We start from the raw sequence: 19,057 nt of genomic DNA, 5'->3' as shown, positions 1-19,057 counted from the left end.
TATTTCCGCCAGCCCTATTTTACAAAGAAATCTTATATGCTTTACCTTTTGCAAAAAGAGTATTGTCAGATTGCTTGCTTTTAGACTGTTTTACATAATTTGGCAGAGGCGTAGCCTCTAAAGAAAGGTCGTCTCTGCTGTGGAGAATAGTTTGTTCCTGGTGATTGGACATGGCGAGTAAAGAAGATATTTTTATTATCTGTTTACGTGTTTTTACGTTTAGTAATATGGTTGTTATTTATATGTAACATTATAGTATTGCACGTGAGAATGAAAAATATTCGTAAAAATAAATATTTTAAACTGAAAAACATTTACTTTGTCAAAATAGTAATAATACTGTATTAAAATAAATTATAAAAATAGTATATTTTTCAGGATCTTACAGAAAACGTATTTTTTGTTGATGAAAAGATTAAAAACTATGATATAGATGAAAATTTAAAAAATTCGCGAACAATAAAGTGTACTTAATATAAACAAAACGAAAAGTTGGTCATTTAATTAAAAACATCAGAAAAGAAAATATATTATAATTCTAAAATTTATTAATTTTTGAAAATGGCATATTTTAAAAAATTATCGTCTTTTCTTCTCTCTTCCTGTAGTATATGGAGCTCGTAATCATTATGTTAATAAAACTTAAATTTTATTTTTCTTCAATACAATGTATTAGAATGAAATTTTCGTCAATAACAATGTCATTGTAATTACTAAAAATGTGTAAACATTGATTGAAATGACTGTACATCCTTCAATAGTGAAGGTAAAGTCACAGGCATTAGACAAATATTTATATACTGACAAACTTAGGCCTAACTAATTTTCCATTTTCTATTTTGTATTCCAGTAACTAATACAAACAACTGTTAGAATGAATTTAAAAAACTACAGTTGAAAATTTACATATTTAAAATATTTATTTATGTTACGCACGATAAGCACGTCAGAATTACATTTTATAATATTTTAGATATGATAATTATCTATTTAATATATTTCGTTAAAAGTTTGTTCGTCAAGAATTACAATATACAAAAATGTTAGCGATTTCAAAAAATTAATTATTTCTTTTTTACGCTTTATTCTTGCATAGTAATTAATTTGAATGAATTTGTTTACAACTTTGAAACTGTCACACCGAAATGAATAATGATCTACACAAGTTATCGTACTTTCTTCATTAATTAAACTTGTTTCCTTAATGCTTGTTGCTTGTTTAATCATTTTTGAAAACGTCTCTGTAATGTTTATACAATTTTCGTTAATTTCTTTACGCAGCAATTTAGCTTGCTAATGCTTCGGATAAGATGTTGTTATTTAAGTCAATTTTTCAAACACTGTCTATTTTCTAAATAACTTTCTATTAAACAATTTAAATTATTTTCTTGCAGTGTTTTATTTTCTTTTTCAAGTGCCTTAATTATAATTTTAAAAATTATTAAACTTCATTAATAAAAAGTTTCAGAAGAAATATGTAATTAAAAAACCTGTAGAATATAATAAACGATCAAAAAATTAAAACAGTACGTTCATAATTTATCCTTTTCAACACACTTTAGAAATGCCTCTTGTTGTTCCTAAAATGTGTGGAAAAGGACAAATTATATTCACACATTTTTAATTCTACAGAATTTTCTCAATATAATTATTTCCGTTTAGAACACTTCGTTCGATAAAAATCATTACTTAGAAATAAAAATATCTATTACATTCATTAATATTTTAATTCCAAAACTTGTAGAAATATTTTGACACAAGTTAATAAATAAGCTTCTAAATTTAAACAATTTAAAATTATTTTATAAATGAGAGCTTCATTAAACTATCTATTATTAGATATTATTTTAGGCTAACTGTAATTTGATATTAATTATGTTACTTTTTGAAATTTTTGATCCATTATATTTGATTTTAGATTAATAATTTATCATTTGAAATAACACTGGAAATTTATCAATAGATGAAGGGACTAATTTACATTATGTTGTGTGAAAATGGAAGGTGTTATGGGCTGCTAACACCTTTCCCCAAAGGAACATCTGCATTTGTGTATAATGGTTGGATGCATACAAGCGTTAGGAAGAAAACATACTCCTTTCATTTACATCATTATAGCGGAGTACTTCTGTCGAAGATTATCAACTTGTCGACAGGGAATGATATCCCAATCGACAAGTTGGGATATCATTCTCTCAGATTATCCCAGATCTTTCTCAACTCTTTCAGATTATCCCAGAATGTTCCAACAAATGCTTAGATGTAGGTTTTCAGGCTGATTTGTGTATAAGAAATGAAATAAGAGGTTGAAATTTATTCTTGAGCATTCATCAGGATGTGCTTCCTGGTTATTCATCAATAACGATATACGTCACAAAAAATGGTGGCACTAAAGAAGTGTGCAGAGAGCTTTCTTGTGCATTGATCTGAGAAATATTAACATCATAAAAACCGGATACAGGGTAATGTGTCAGCGCCTCCCGTGATGGCAGAGAGAAAGCATTCTAATAGGTTACATAAGAGAGATGAAAATTATAAACAGTGTATGATCGATCTTATACAAATTTCCTGTAGAGGAGTCGCACTATTTTAGGAGCAAGAATCCATATAAAAAGACATTACTCTGCTTCCGAATCAAACAAACAATGTACAGTACCAGTTAATACCTTGAGGAATGTGACCAGCAGAAGCTTCCAGAAAGGTTTAAAGTGGAATTAGTATTCAAGTCTTTGCCATGGAGTTCAGTTTGTCAGTTGGGTGCCTAAAAGTAACACATGCAGCACATGTGATGTTATTGAAATCAATTATGAATGAAAAGAAAATTGAGCTGCAGCAATGGAAGCGATTAAAGCTGATAAAAAGAGAGCGAACGCGTCAGACAATATATTGTACTGTACAGTACATTACAATTGACCTATAGCAGATAATGCCAGTTTCGAAAATAACTATATCAAAAGCATTGTATATTAGGCAATTCTGGTTTAATAACTTCAGGATACATACTATAACAAAATAACTAGAAAAATCCTGCTTTTATACATGGCCGAAGCTATAGCTAACAGGAGTAGCTTAATGACGTGCAATTCCCTACTAGTCAACGCAACGAAACAATCCAAAAACAAGACCACTTAAGCATCTGTCTGCACTTACTTTTGCGCACACCAAAGTAAGAAATTTTGCGTGATATGCCTGTACCAATGCCTCGTTTTTAAAGGTTTTTTTTTATTGTGGTGACTATAAATTTGCTTCAGATTGATCACACCTACCTAGATTCGGACGCATAATTTGGGAGAATAAAGTGCTACGAAACAATGATCTATGTGCCACACATCTATGTGAGGTGTGCCAGTATCCCAAACAGTTAAAGCATCGGATGGTTGAGATGTAATCATCCACGGTTAGGGAGTACCATCCCACGAAGACCCTTTTTCTTGCATAAGTATATTCCTAGTTCTAGGAGTAACGCTTAGGATTACATGCCTTGAATGAGTTGTTCCTTTTGGTTGAAAGCTATGGCTCAGTTTAGTGTTTTCCATGAAGTCTTCCTGTGTGATTTGTTCCTTTATTTGATGGTTCTGATCATATATTTGCTGAATTAGCTCTTCGTTTTCTGTGCTATTTGGCACATTGAGTAGTATTATTTTCGGGAGCTTTTTATTTCGCTCTGTTACTCTAATTTGCTGTGAGAGGTGTTCTTTGTTTTGTATTGCTGTTTTTAAGGAACTACTACCCATCTTATTCACTACCAAAGGAAACAATGAATATAGTGCAATCTCACATCGCCCCAAGACAACTTGGAGTCAAAATAAACCATGTGAGGCCTCTTCCTAGTGGAGATATTGCAATACAGCTTCATGACAAGCAGGACCTAATATCCTTAAAGCTTTTGCTTATAGAATACATACTTTCATAACCCAGAAAAATTTATATGATTTTAGGACTATATTTTGGTCAGGTCGTGCTGGAAACCTCTAAAGGATACGTCAGGCCTGAAGACTTTAGCTTCTCTGTCTATGCATTGGTTTATGCAGTCTGATACATCTATCTGATGTTTCAGAACGATAATAATTGTTTTCTTCGACAAATTCCTTTAATATAACGCATTGATTTTATTTGCAACTACGAATAAATGAAAGAAAATTATAATTGAAATAATTAACAAACAATATGGATACTGTTTATACATCAACTGTAACTATATCGTGCTACTTAATTGAAAAACACTCGGTTATAGATGCTTACTATTACAGTCAAGTTAGCTTAAGAGAGCATTCTCAGTATCGCTGCATTATGCTTCCTTATCTAAAGTAACAAGATCGCTCAGAGGGTTGTTAATTTTATTGCGAATTCAGAATCCAATGAAGGGCTAGCAAAAGAAGTTCAAATATCTCAGTTAATTAATAAGGAATTTTTACTATCATAAACGTTTTAATGTTCTAACAAATAAATTTTAAAATTTTGATAGCAACGAGAAAGCTCATATAGCCTCCTTCGCAGGCTTCTGTATAAGTTATCATCAATTTTATTGTTCTGTCGAATAGCCAGTAGGCCTAAATACAATATATTCAGGACTACTAATTATTAGACAGAAGATCTACTAGTCACATTACTTTCAGAAACCAGTAAGTGGCTTAGCTGAAAAAATGTGAATACACTTTGCCGTAAAATTTCTGAATGCTCCCTCATAGGTCAAACGGCATAAAACAGATAAGCACAGTACTCAAACGGTATGCCTTACAATAAAAATCTGTGACCTCTGCTATTTGCTCACAATCACTTCTTGTCATGTCCACTCGAGATGAGTCCTCATCTCGCTGTACAGTACATATGATCTGTGCTGTTTGTTCACGTATATTTTATGGTATATTTTTCGATAACTGCCAATGACTTTTATTTCATTGCGGAACATGTGAAGAATATGTAGGGGGAGAACACCCCTCGTACATAACCTGAATATGTATTGTTGTAAATCAAAAATACAATACACGGCTGTCTGAAAAGGAATGTGGCATTCCGATTCAGAAAGATTTTCCGCTATTGGTCTAATATCTTAGTAGTTTACGCTAATTAATCAATTTATTATTCATTTATTATACAACATAAATTGTATATAGTCTCTTTAAACTTTATACAATTATATTTGTCAATTATATTTCAATGTATTATATGACTTTAATACAGTTAGATGTGTATCATGTAATTGTCATGTAATTGAAAAGTTTAGCTGTGTTGAACTTATTTTCTGCCCTCTTTTAGACGTGAATAATCTGCTGTCATAAAGTGCATTTTTCTGCTCGGAAAATGTCTAGCGTGTTCTCATTTTTAACTTTCTGGAACAGCATTATTTCTTCGTATTATTCTTCATAGAGGTAGGATGAATAGTCTTCAACATTCATTCATTTAATTCCATTCCTACATCTGACTGTTTCAATTAGTTTTTTCCTTTTTTTCTATTTACTAGTTGGAGTCAGAGTCGTAACTAGGGTATGGCCAACGTGGCCTACCCTAGTTACCACCCCCCTCTACCCTAGTTACCCCGCCGATCTAATAAAGGCGCCAACGAGGTTTCAGAATAATATGTATTCGAAATTAATAACACAAAAAAGTCTATATTTATATTTATATAGTATTTATGATCTGTAATTTCAACGAACATATATTTCAAAAATAAACCACCATTTTTATTTTTATTTAATAACAAAAATTAAAAAGGCGTCATTTTTTTTTTCTTTGCCATAGGCGTCCAAAATCCTAGTTACGGCATTGGTTGGAGTAATACAGATAGATCGACAATTTCTCTGAAATAATGAGGCATATCGATCAACTATTTTTCATGCTAGTCGTGGAGATGATTTTTGATAATAATCTGGTGTATCACGATATCATTGTTTCGTAGCACTTTATTCTCCCAAATTATGTGTCCGAATCTAGGTAAGTGTGATCAATCTGAAGCAAATTTATAGTCACCACAATAAAAAAAAACCTTTAAAAACGAGGCATTGGTACAGGCATATCATGCAGAATTTCTTACTTTGGTGTGCGCAAAAGTAAGTGCAGACAGATGCTTAAGTGGTCTTGTTTTTGGATTGTTTCGTTGCGTTGAATAGTAGGGAATTGCACGTCATTAAGCTACTCCTATTAGCTATAGCTTCGGCCATGTATAAAAGCAGGATTTTTCTAGATAGCTAACTGCTAGATCCGTAGTATCAATGAAAGCAGGATTCGATATCTGCCAATGACTGTTTTTTTCAGAATCCTAACTTGGCACCAATCCCCTTTATTGGTTGCGCTAATAAAACTTCCTCCGTTAGGCGCGCGGGGTGCAGCTGCACCCCATGCATTTTGTTGTTTGTAATAAAAAAAATTTTTAGCTGGAATTTTTAACTTTTTCAGTGCGATCTTCAGTACTTTGAGGGAAGGTACTGAGGGCATCATTTCTAAGCATTAATTACATAAAAACATACACGCGTTTAAAAGTGTTTGGGGTGCAGGTGCACCCCGTGCGCCTAACGCTGGGTTTTAAATTAAATATGTAATTGTTTCTCAAATGTATGTTCATTACGATTCTGTGAGATCTTTTTTATTGTCTGTTTATTAAAGAACTGACCAATGAAATGTTTCACCAAATCTCCGCATAACATACCATATTGTAGAAACCCTGCCACTGTACCTTAGATTTTGACGTACCGTAAGTCTTTAAATATCTTTCTTAGAATATTGCTTTTTTATCTGATCCTCTTTTAAGCGGACTCGACAGTATTCTTTTAAATGAGGTAAAATAATAATATGTTAAAAGTTTTACATTATACTGATTGTATAGTATAATTTAAATATTTCTATTATTTCATAAATACTATTTTATTTCTATTTTAAATAATTATGAAATATAAGTTTATTATGTAATAATTGAAACTAAACGAATTGACTTTAACAGAGACAATCTCCCATTATAAATGTGAATGTCCCTGTTAATAATAATTTTGAATTTAATATAATACGAATGTAATTAATTATGTTCGTATGAAAAGTGACAAAACATTTTAATTAGCATAAGTTTAGAGCTTGGCTTATTTAAGACTGTAAGACTTAAAATTTCACATTTTGAAGTTTCTTTTTAAAATTAATTTGAGGATTACGTTGCTTTTATGGCGATGAATCTAATAAACTAATAAAATGTCTCTATTCAATATATCTGATTTAAGTTTAGCTTTGAAATTTGAAGCCTTGAATTTGGAAAAAGATTTTTATTTTGAAGCACATAAGAAGGAAATGAAATCATTTAAACTTTTAAATTAAAAGTTCGACTTTATAATTTCGTCAGAATGTGTCCCAATAACTGGGTAATCGAAAAATTTGTATATTTTATTTAGGATTAAAATATATTTTATGTACTATACACATTTCATTTAAAGTAATCAATAGTTTTTAAACAGTGGAAAAACTTTTCACTATTCATAATTGTAAGAAAAGTTAAATTAAAATATTAGATTAATATTGGAATTGTATCGACCGCTTTGTTTAAAAACTCATAATACAAAGTAAATTTAATATTTCGTCCGTTTTCTGTTTGATAGGTTTGATAGATTTAATTCTACTCGGCACATGGTCAATCAATCCCAGAGATATTTGTTTTGTTTTTTTTTCTTTCTTTCTTTTTGTTTCTGTGTTTCAGATGTAAGCTTACTTAACTGTAATCTGTAAGTTTAATATCCCACTGTCGGGAAGGCCTATCTTGTAATAACAAGATAGGTCAAGTTTTAACTCGTCGAAGCACGTGGTCTGAAAAGTGACGGTCGGCGAATCATCCTGGACAAGTCGAGACAGGATATCAACCGGAACGGACGTCATAGAAAGCTCAGCTCACCCCCTAATTGATCGGCCAACGGATTTAAAACTTGGATATAAGGCGGCGTGAGATCGAGGAAAGAAGTGCGTAGCCTGAGACTTGGATCGGGAAGAGGTCTGGACTAAGACCTCGTAATTAGTAGCTATCTATACGTATTTCTGTGTATCTCTGTAAATAGTGTAAATAGTCTTTTTTTTTTTTTGTATGTTTGACGGACCGGAATAGGAGGGCAGGATTTGAACTTTACTCCCACTAAGAACTGTGTCATATTGATATTTCTGTTAGCTGTAACTCTCAGCGGTTCCATTGGATTATAGTCAGGAGACTGAGAAAACTATAGAATGTTGAAATCTTGCACTTTCAGTCACTTTTGGATACTTTTTGCAGTGTATTTTGGGTCGTTTTCATATCGAACTATAATTTTCAACAGATCAAGGGCGTACCATGTAACTGTTTTCCGTAACATATTTTTGAAAATGGATTCATTCAGTCATCTTTTTTACATATAAAAATCATGCAGTCTCAGATCTTAATTAATTGGACTACATTCATGTTTAACATGCGATGACTTTTGAATGCTTTTCTCTCACGAATTGAGAGAAAAGGTTTTTTCATTTACTTTTTCAAATGTGTTTATCAAGCTCATGAATGCTTCCTCAGTTCTATCTTTAGGCTCTTCTCTCTTATTCGGGATTAATGTGGAGGTTAGTGTGTGGTAGCTTATCCTGATAAGAGCCGACCGAAGCTTTTTGTTTGATCATACAAAGTCAATCACGAAGAGCCAAGGAAATGCCTTCCGGAAGAACTGTTAAGAGTAACTGGCCCGTAATTAGACGTTAGAGATGGGGAGAAAACTCAAACAACTCCACGTGACCAGTTCATAATGGCGAGGCTCGAACCTACGACCGAACTACTAGTGTTCAGGAACGGACACAGACAGCTTTTCTCTACAAATCAGAATAAATTTAACTGAAATGTCTTTGTAAACGCAAACGTCTGTCTTAGTTTTTCCTTTGACTATGTGCTTCTTATAGTTCTGCTTGGCCACAGAGAGCTTTTCTGTACAAATCAAAATAAATTTAACTGAAGTGTCTTTGTAAACGTTGCTAAGCAAACGTTTGACTTAGTTTTTCCTTTGACTATTTGCTTCTTATAGTTCTTGCGCTGTGTATTCATTGCGTAGAATATGTTTCTTCTAAAAAAAAAATTATTTTTCTTTGTTGTGTACAAGATTTTTCTTTTCTCGGATTGTCTACTTAGGGTTATTCGAGCTTTTTTGTGTTTTTTATTATTTTGAACTAATTTTCCTTATCTCCATGTCCCAAATGCTTTTAAAATCTGTTTTCTCATTGTTCAGATTTTTACATCATAAAATACTTTTAGTATGTCTACTTATATTTTCAAAATACGCCTACGTGATTTTAAACAAATAAGTTTTAGAAGTTAAATATTTTGATTTTTAGATTTTTGATCAGAAAAGATGTTTTTTATTATAATATTAATTGCTTTGATTTCGCTTTCGTATATTGTATCTTCTGTAACGATCTGTTTTAAAGTAGAAAAAATGTCGACCCATTTTATAGTTTTTCTGTAAATGAATAGATTTAATGCGTCCTGCTAGATTCTGACTTAACAAACTTAATTAAATGAATCAATTCATTTTTCTACATGATACTCACACAATATTTATCTATCGAGAATCTTATTCTATAATGTCGAATAATCTTCGCTGTGATTATTTTTGCATATATATTAAAATGTCCAAAAGGAGAGCATGCATTTATATCTCGATCTGTTTTATATATATATATATAAATTTACTGGTTGATACAATTTATTCTTTCAATGAAATTCTGATATTTTAATTGTCACAATAATCCTATATTAATTTTATATTTTTATCTCCAGTTTTTAGGTAATTAATCTGAACTGTGATATTCAATCCAACCGCTTATTATAATCAGGAAACATATAAATAGGCATCTATCAATGTTTTTCATACATTAACTAACAATTTTTTTATTTATTTATTTATTTATAAAGAAATTTTTAAAATTATCAATATCTTTATTCACAAAAAGGGAATTATCCCTGTTGCAGGGGGTTGTACAAAATTAACTTATAAATTTTCGTATTATTAAAACATTAATTGGATTATTAATATTTAACCATTTTTATACATTGGTTTTATATTGTTTTGTTATTAACATAAATAAAAACAGTTGTTTTAACAAACACAGTAATATAATTATACAATATTAGTGAAGTTATACATTGTTGGTATATTTAGACATATTGACATAGATTTACAACATTTTTGTAATCTTAATGAAATAATTGTACAGAGCATAGAGATCGTTTTTATTTAGATTATTTAAAGAATTTTTATAATCTTGGGATGAATCACTTTGGAATATTCGAGGAATGTTGAAAGAGTCACGTACATTAGAGAGGTTTTGACATTTCTGAAGTAAGTGTTCAATTGAGAAGTTATCGAATTTGCACCATGGACAATGATTGTTTGACAGGTCAATATAGATATTATTGATATAAAGGGAATATTTATTTAGACGTAATTGTGAAATTAGCCTTTTCACATTGAAGTTAGTTGATTTTATCATATAAGGTTGTACAGAAGGTATTTGTAAAATTTTTAAGTACCAAGGATGATAGGAATTGTGATTTAGACTATTTTGATCCATGTTTATCGATTGAGCGATAGCTGATTCCATTAACATAGTATATCCAAATTTCCAGTCCTGAATATTATCTTTGAATAAAAGATCTGATACTCCAAAAGAATTTAGTATTTTATTTAGTTTAGTTTGCCAGAGTTGTATTGTGGTTGATTTAGTACTGCCTTTGATTATTTCGTGGTGCAAAAAAGTAATATTACTGTCGGATTTGAATTTTAGACGATAGTAGAATTTAATGATACGTTTTAAGAATAATGGATAAGAGCAGATACGGTTAGTTTCGTGGCGAATTGCGTAGCCTGGGACTGTTCTTTCTAAGTGAAGCAGTTTGCGGAGAAAGTATATGTGAAATTTTTCTAATTTATATATATAGTCGAGACCCCATATTGGGGATGCGTAATATATGATTGGGTTAATGATTGCGTTATACAATTTCATATGAATAGCTAAATCGGAGGTTTTTAAGTTAGAATATAAGTTTAGCAGATTATCTATAGCAAGTTTTACTTTATTGTTCAAATACGAAATATGTGCTTTGAAAGTATGATTCCAATCGAATATTACACCTAGGAAATTGACTTCATTTACCATTTGTAGAGGTTGCTTGTCTAGATATATCGTTGTTTCTTTTTTGGAGATTTTACTATTCTTGCGGAATATAACGACTTTCGTTTTGGTAGGATTGATTGTTAATTGGATTGAGTTGAGGTAAGAATTTAGTTGATTAATTTTTCTTTGTAGTGATATTTTTGTCGGAGCGAAGATTGCAAGGTCATCAGCAAATAACACATAATGAAAGGTCCTGTCACCAAGTTCTATTCCATCTGAGCAATTCTGAAATATGTGATCAATTTCAAGTAAATAAAAATTAAATAGGTATGGCGAAAGAGGGTCACCTTGGAGTATTCCACGTGTTAATGTTAGCGATGGTGAGACGGCTTTGCCCTGTTTAATTTTTGCATTATAGTTTGAGAATAGCTTAGATATTGTGTTTGCAAATTGATTACCTGCTCCGTTAATTTTTAACTTATATACCAGTAGCGGGACAAAAACAGAGTCGAATGCTTTTTGGATGTCAATGAATGCAATATATATTTTTCTTTGCTTATTTCTCAGATGAAGTTGTATTATTTATGATAGTAAGAAAATAGCAGATTCTGTTCCTTTGTTTTTGAAGAAGGCGTATTGAAATTTTGCTTCGAGGTCAGTTATTTTAGTCCAGTATTGGAATTTTGTAGCTAATAAAGATGTAAAACATTTCCTTAATGTTGACAGTAATGCTATTGGTCTATAATTAGTTGGAGAAGTTTTATCACCTTTTTTATGTATCATTGATAAAATTACTGAATTCCAGGAGTCCGGGTAGTTAGTTGTTTTGTACATAGAATTGAAAAGTTGTAGCAGTTTCACTCTTGCTTGATTTGACAATGTTTTTAGGAACTTAGTTGGAATATGATCATTTCCTGGTGATGTATTAATGCGAGTTTTATTTATGATTTCATCAAGTTCCTTGAGTGTAAATTTAGAATTAAGACATTCGTTGTTGGAGTTGTAGTTAAACATTAAGTTAGGTATAATTTGGGTAACAGGAAGGCGTTGATAAAATTTTTTCCAGGCTTCAAAACTTATCATTGAGTTATTGTCACATAAGTCAAATTTAAATCGAAATTTTTGTATTATTGTCCAGAAAGTTTTGCTATCATTGCTACTTTTTAGTAGTGTTGTTTCAAGTTTAGAAAGATAATTTTTCTTTTTTGCTTTAATTAGGTTGTTATAGGTTTGCTTGAGCTTTCTGTAGTTATTGAAATTTAAAGTATTTGAGTTTTCACGGAATGTTTTTAAACTTGTTTGCTTCATTTTTTTCATCTTGTAGCAATCTTTGTCAAACCATGGTTTTTTAAATTTGTTCTGAATGATTCTTTTATCGTTTTTAATTTGAATATAATCGTTCATTATTTGAATTATTTGGTTATATATTATATCAGAATTCAAATTTGTTATTTCTGGAATATTGTTGAATCTATTTTCGATTTCATTGGAGTATTTCGACATTTTGTAGTAGATTCTCGTTTGTTTATTGCACTCCTTAGTTGATGAATTTTCTGAGGATAGTAGAAATTTTGATATGGTTGGAAAGTGGTCTGATGTGTCTTGCGTAGTTATGGCGAAATCTAGACAGCAATCTAACATGTATTCAGAGCATATTGTTAGGTCTATGGTGGATTTGCCGTTATATTCAATACAAGTAAATTCAGCTGGATAATCAGGTTTGAGACGTCCATTTAAAATGAATAGTTTATGGTCTTTTATTATTTTTATTAAGTTTATTCCTAGTTTATTAGTAGTATTATCTTTGGATCGTCTGATATTTTGTATTTGATAATTAGGACCATTATAATATGAATCTGTCATTTCAGCGATTCTTGCATTAAAATCTCCCAGTAAAAGGATATATGGAGTTATATGTTGCCAATTTTCGATTATTTTAAATATTTCATTAAGTTTTGTCAGACAGTTGGGTGAAATATAGGTGATCATTACTATTATTTGTCGGTAATCTTTGTTGCCTAATATTGGTTTATTCATTGAAAGTAGGAGCAATATATAGTTGTCAGACTTTTTGATTTGTTGTATTTTACAGAGATGTTTTTTTAATAAGATACACAATCCACCACTTGGACGACCAGGGCCAGAAGGTTTACGTGCTGGGACTGTAATTGTTGTAAAGTTATTGAAAAAAGTAGAATTATAGAACAGATCCAGTATAATCCATGTTTCAGTTATGCCAATTATATCAGGGTCATATTTTAATTGAAGAAGATTTAGTGATGTTATTTTATTCTTTAAGCCTTGACTATTCCAATTGATGACAGTAGTTGGGATTATATTTTTGATAACTTTTTCCTGATGAGATTTATTTTGTAATGTATATCAGCTTGCTGATTCTGGTAAGGTAGAAAAAGGTAGAAAAGTATCCACATAAACAAGTTTTCCCGTATCGATATTAAAAGTTATTCTATCTCTGTTTATTTGTAGAATATCATTACGTAGTTTGACTGAATGATTTTGTTTTCTTAATTCGAAATATATCGGTAATAAATTTTTCCTTCTTTTACGTGAGTCCTTGGTAAGGTCTGATGCGATCTGGATGTTTCCCCAGTTTTCCAATAATTTTTGTTGTTTCTTTGATATGAAGGAATTAAAAATTTGATCACGGGTCTGTTTATTACTAAGTGATATTCTTATAACAGAATTCGTTGATTTGGTTAATTGAGTTATATCAAGAATATCTTCCTGAAGTATATTGGGCAGGTTTAATGAAGAGTTAATAAATTTAAGAATTTCTGATTTAGAGATACTATTTGACGTGGGATAATTATATATTATTATATTATTATAGTGATGGTCGTTGATCAGGGTGTCCATTTTATACTGTATCAGTTCCTTTCCTGATTTTAGATTGTCGATTTGTAGTTTTAGGTTTTCAATTTGACTGTCCATTCTTTGGAATTGTATTTTATTCTCACGTATAGTTTCATGGATTAGATTCAAATCTTCTTTTATAGATTCCATTTGGGTAGATAGTTTATTATTAGAAGTATTAATAAGTTCCGAAATTTTGTACCATAGATCTGTTGTTAGAGTGTCATTCGAATTTGTCGAAGATGATGGATGGATTATATTGGACTCACCTGGTGAATTCTGTAGTCTTTGTGAAGAATTGTCCATACGTTGGTTGTTGACTTCTAAGGATGGTTCTTGTGATTCTTTATCCATTAATAAGTTAAAATCCGTTATAAGTTTGGAGTTGGATGCACCTGGTTGAGACTTTCGACTTTCCGGTTTGGTTCTGTTAAGCGGAGGTCTACCTCGTTTAGCTGGTGAACGCTGCATATTAATTAATTATTAATATTTTTTCGAGAATGAAGATTTTTATACAGTTTTAGTGATTTTGGGTTAATTAAAAAGATTGAAGAACAGCAGTAGTTTCTTAATACTTGTTGAACCACGAAGCAAAAGTCACCAACAGCTCCGACTGTCGAGTCCTTAACTAACAATTTTTAACGGATCAATGGTATCTCTGGCTTTCGTCTCTTTCCAGAATTCACATTGATTTAGATACGTTTCAATTTTACTATTTTAATACCGTATACCGTATATCTCTTTAACATAGAGGTTTTACAAAGGAGCTTAAAACTTACTGAATCAATATTTTTGCAGATATGTCAATATAATCAATATATATCAATAATCAAACTAGATGTATTTTCTATTTCAAAGTTCATGTATTTTTATTTATCAAAAACTTATTGCAAGCACATTAATGACCAAAAAATTGTTTATGAATAAATTAATATAGCTAATAAGACAAAAAAAAGAAACAAAACACAATAAGACAAAATTTAATATCTTAAAATTTATTCGGGGAATTTAAATAAAAATATAATCAATTGTTTCCACACGTCTAAATTACTACAAGTAATCCGTACTTTTGTAAGTTTAAATTTCATCAATTAGTAGCAAAAATATAAAATGAACGCTACAGTTTGTTAATAGTAACATGACAAAAAGTTTACAATGAAAGAATGGTTACGTCCAATGTTATTTACAAACTGTTTGACTTGAGAAATGCTTTGTGACACAATGACGATAGGTATTCTACATTCTGTTTTAAATATCTAATTTCTCTGAATTCGTGGAAATATATATAAAAAAAAAATATTATTAATATGAATAATATATAGATTTTCGTTTTCAAATAAACTGAAAAAACTAACGTTCAGTTATTGGTTAAAAGAATGTTCAAAGTTAAACTATATTATGTTTTATACTGTGTCAGACTCTCATCGATCCAAATAGCTTGTCGTAATATCAATAATAATGAATCGCAAGCAATTAACTAGAAATTTCCCACAAAACTCATAGCGGGAAAAGTTATAATAACTGTCATAAATGCAAAACATAAGTAAAAAATTACATCCAGTTCTGTTTTCACACCGATTTTTTGCGTTTTTAAAAATATCTATTTAACTCTAACTAAGAAAAAGTATTTATACTTCTTCTGTAGAATTGCTGTTCATAAAAACAACTTATAAATTACATTTGGGCTGCTTACATGCTCAAATAAAATTTTAAGATTAGAAATTTTTATGATTTATTGGAGTGTGCGTAGCAACAATCGGTTTTTTCGTTCTGACTTTATTCCACAATTGAAACAGACAATTCGAAATTTGACAATCCGTTTGTATAACTGTATTTCTTCCGATTTCTTTCAGCATAAAATAGTTTGGTCTGCCGTTTCCTGTCAAAAAGCTAAGATATATTTTGGTGTCTGAAAAAATCAAATAAAAAATAAAATTAAAATATAATTTGTGCGAATAATATTAATAAAATTTAAATAATAAAGTTTTTGCAATTGCCCCACTTCCGAATTATTAACTAAAACTAAAATATTTTATTTAAACACATTACTACATTAATTAATTAACCATGCTATTTTACTGTGGTTTTTAAGATCTGGAACTAATGTTTTTCACACAGATTTGTTCGGGAACGCTTTTGGTATGGCTCAAGTCAGAACTGACCAGAAACTATTTGGTAAGACAAAGATAAATTATTACTAATGCGAGGATTTGATTTGAAGTTTTTTATGGATTATTATTATTACACTTATATTTGTATATATACATATGAGTGAATTCAGTATGTGTGACTTTATATACAGTATATGAATGTCAATTTATCGAAGGTGGATGTCCGGTAATAGAAAGTGAGTATATCTATAAATTCTGCCTGTTAAGGGTAACAAATATTTATTATATTTAAAACGTATGCAGCTTTTTGAGACACCTTCAGTACAAACTACTTGACATTAGATATTCTAAGAATACCAAAGAGAAAGTTATAAACTAATTATTTTGGCTAATTTTTATTTTTCATATTAACATTCAATATTCTTCCGTATTATTTTATTAATAATTTGCAAGGATAGTCATTAAATACATTCAGAACTTTATGGTTCCTATTTCTTTTTATGTAGTAATGGGGTTGTTCTATTTATGATTTATAATATATGCATTTGGAAAGTATTATACTTAATGTAATTAGGTTGTTTAAGTAGAAATCGATTGTTTTATTGACATTACATTCTTTATACTACCGCTTATATTCTAACGTTTTCTTTTCTAATAATTATTAACTTACATCTAGATAAGTTAAACAGTTCTTCGATTATATTTCTTTCTTTATTTAATTATGGAAGGTATTGACTGTAGTCAAAGTTTCGGTTTCGGTTATTAAAGCTTCATTATATATTACAGTATTAAGTAATTATCTACATATATACAAAGGAAAACCATACCATTTATTTTAAATATCTGCTTATCTGTCTTACTTATAACTATTTTGGCTAGTTTAGACAACAGACATCATTGCAACAGAATTTATTTGTCTACACGTTATATTACTATTATACACGAAAAATTATCATCTAATACAACTTTTATCCACTCAGTAACATTATATTGTTTTTACGTATTTATTATATTCATGTGAGACTTTTGGGAAGATGAAAATACAGAAAACCATTCATTTGAATATTTTTCATAATTTAAGGTTGAAAAATAAATTGTTTATTTAAATTTTACTTGTATTTATACTTTTCTTATCTACAAATGGAGAAATAATAGAACCGGATTTGTCATCATTATTATCCTCCTGAATAGGAATACTAATTAGGAAATCATTTAATAAATATATAACTACATATATGCTGATTATGATAAACTTTTAAATAGAAATGTTTTGTAAGTGCTCGAAATGGAAGTAAATATTTTTTCTTAGAATCAAAATTAAGTGGAGATTATAAAAAGACAAATTTATTAAAACGTATTATCATGTAAAAAGAGAATTGAATTTTTTTCTCACACCATGTTAAATTAAAATCGTTTAAAAAAAGTCCTTGTATAAACAGAATTGGGTGTTTACTAATGACGAAAAAATAAGTCATATTAGAATATATCTCTAATTATAAATTATCTTACAATTTAATACATTAGCGTACCACAAACGTAATTTTTAACAAAATGATTAAAAATTGTTAAATGTATTTTTCCGACTAAATTCATCTTGATGATAAAATTTGTCGTTGCTTTTATTAATTAATGTGATGCATCCTTATTGATAATACGTAAAAACAGCAATTAGATAAAATAACATGTTTTTTCTGCCAGATGTTTTTATTGGATAATAATTAATTTATTAATAATTTAAATTTCTTTTTATTGATTAAAATAATCCTTAGATTTATTCAATCTATACGAGTATATTCTTAATACAAATTACAGATAACATTTTTTCCTTCAAAGAAGAACAATTTTCATGCTACCACTGCTCACATTTGTTACATAGATTATTGATGTTTAGCCATAATTTCAGCTTAGAAAACTTCAATGACTTTTCCACTAAACGGTTACTATGCATGCTACTAAATAAATCATGAATAAAGGAAAGTGATTGATATTTATATTTTAAACTCTATCGCTATTTATAAAATTCCTCGAAATAGCATCAGGGTTGCGTGAAATTGTTGAACAATTTACATAGTCATAACAACAGCAAACTTTGTAGAATCCAAAAATTAAATATGATAAGTTAGCTCTACAAAAATAAATTTTTATATAATTTATACAATTTTTTAAACTTTATATAAGAAACAACATTATATAAATTAATTTTTTTATAAAATAAGTTTTAAAAACTCAAATTTTATAAAATCACATTTAAAGTTTTAATATTTTACTTATATCTTTATAAAATTGGTAAATCTTTATTATAAATCTTTATTTAAGTATAAGTTTTTTAAAATGTTTTATTTATTATATTAGAAATATACAAAATCAGTGTATTTCATCTAAGAAACTGATTTCCCCCTCATAAAATATAAGTATACATTTGTTCAAGTAATATGCAATATAATTGAGTTTTGAATGAAAATCATAAAAATATTTTTATATCTATACGAAATCATGTCAGATTATATATTTTTTAATGGAAAAATTTTGAAAAAGCTGTTATTCTTCTGTTTGGATTTAAAATTTCTATTATTTTCCTTTAAGAAATTATATAAAAGTATCCAAATTTTACAGAAAGTAATTCGATGGAAATAAAATTTTACAATATTTTTTCGTCTGATAACATCCGAATGATGTTTCAACACATGTTGAGGACATAACCGTATTTCAATCTTTCAAGTAGAAAATAAAAATTTTAAATTTCTTTCAAATGATTGCTTTTGGAAAACAATAATTCTCTTCTCTAACAATTTAATAGTTTCGTACAATATTCAGCAATTTTATTTTCTAAAATAAACATATAAATTCATATTTCCTGTTTTATCTCGTATATCTTTTTCTATATTCTTTCAAACAAATAGTGAAATGTTAATTGTCGGATAAATAAATTTACTAAACAAATTTAATATATTTAATTATTTAAATACATTATATTGTATTCT

At 29.2% G+C, this 19,057-nt stretch overlaps 2 protein-coding genes across 2 annotated transcripts; both read right to left on the bottom strand.

Moving 5' to 3' along the window:
• Positions 1–11,673: 11,673 nt before the first annotated feature.
• On the bottom strand, positions 11,674–12,954 carry LOC136976904 (uncharacterized). Its single transcript, XM_067272275.1, has one exon. It carries the CDS (start codon positions 12,952–12,954, stop codon positions 11,674–11,676), a length of 1,281 nt encoding a protein of 426 aa, XP_067128376.1.
• A 519-nt stretch (positions 12,955–13,473) lies between these two features.
• On the bottom strand, positions 13,474–14,436 carry LOC136976903 (uncharacterized protein MCAP_0864-like). Its single transcript, XM_067272274.1, has one exon. The coding sequence runs from the start codon at positions 14,434–14,436 to the stop codon at positions 13,474–13,476; it is 963 nt and encodes a 320-aa protein (XP_067128375.1).
• Positions 14,437–19,057: the final 4,621 nt, after the last annotated feature.

The sequence above is a fragment of the Centruroides vittatus genome, unplaced genomic scaffold (assembly GCF_030686945.1).
Source record: "Centruroides vittatus isolate TY-2023 unplaced genomic scaffold, ASM3068694v2 contig_426, whole genome shotgun sequence".
Taxonomy (NCBI): domain Eukaryota; kingdom Metazoa; phylum Arthropoda; class Arachnida; order Scorpiones; family Buthidae; genus Centruroides; species Centruroides vittatus.
This window is presented reverse-complemented; position numbering and strand designations above follow the sequence as displayed.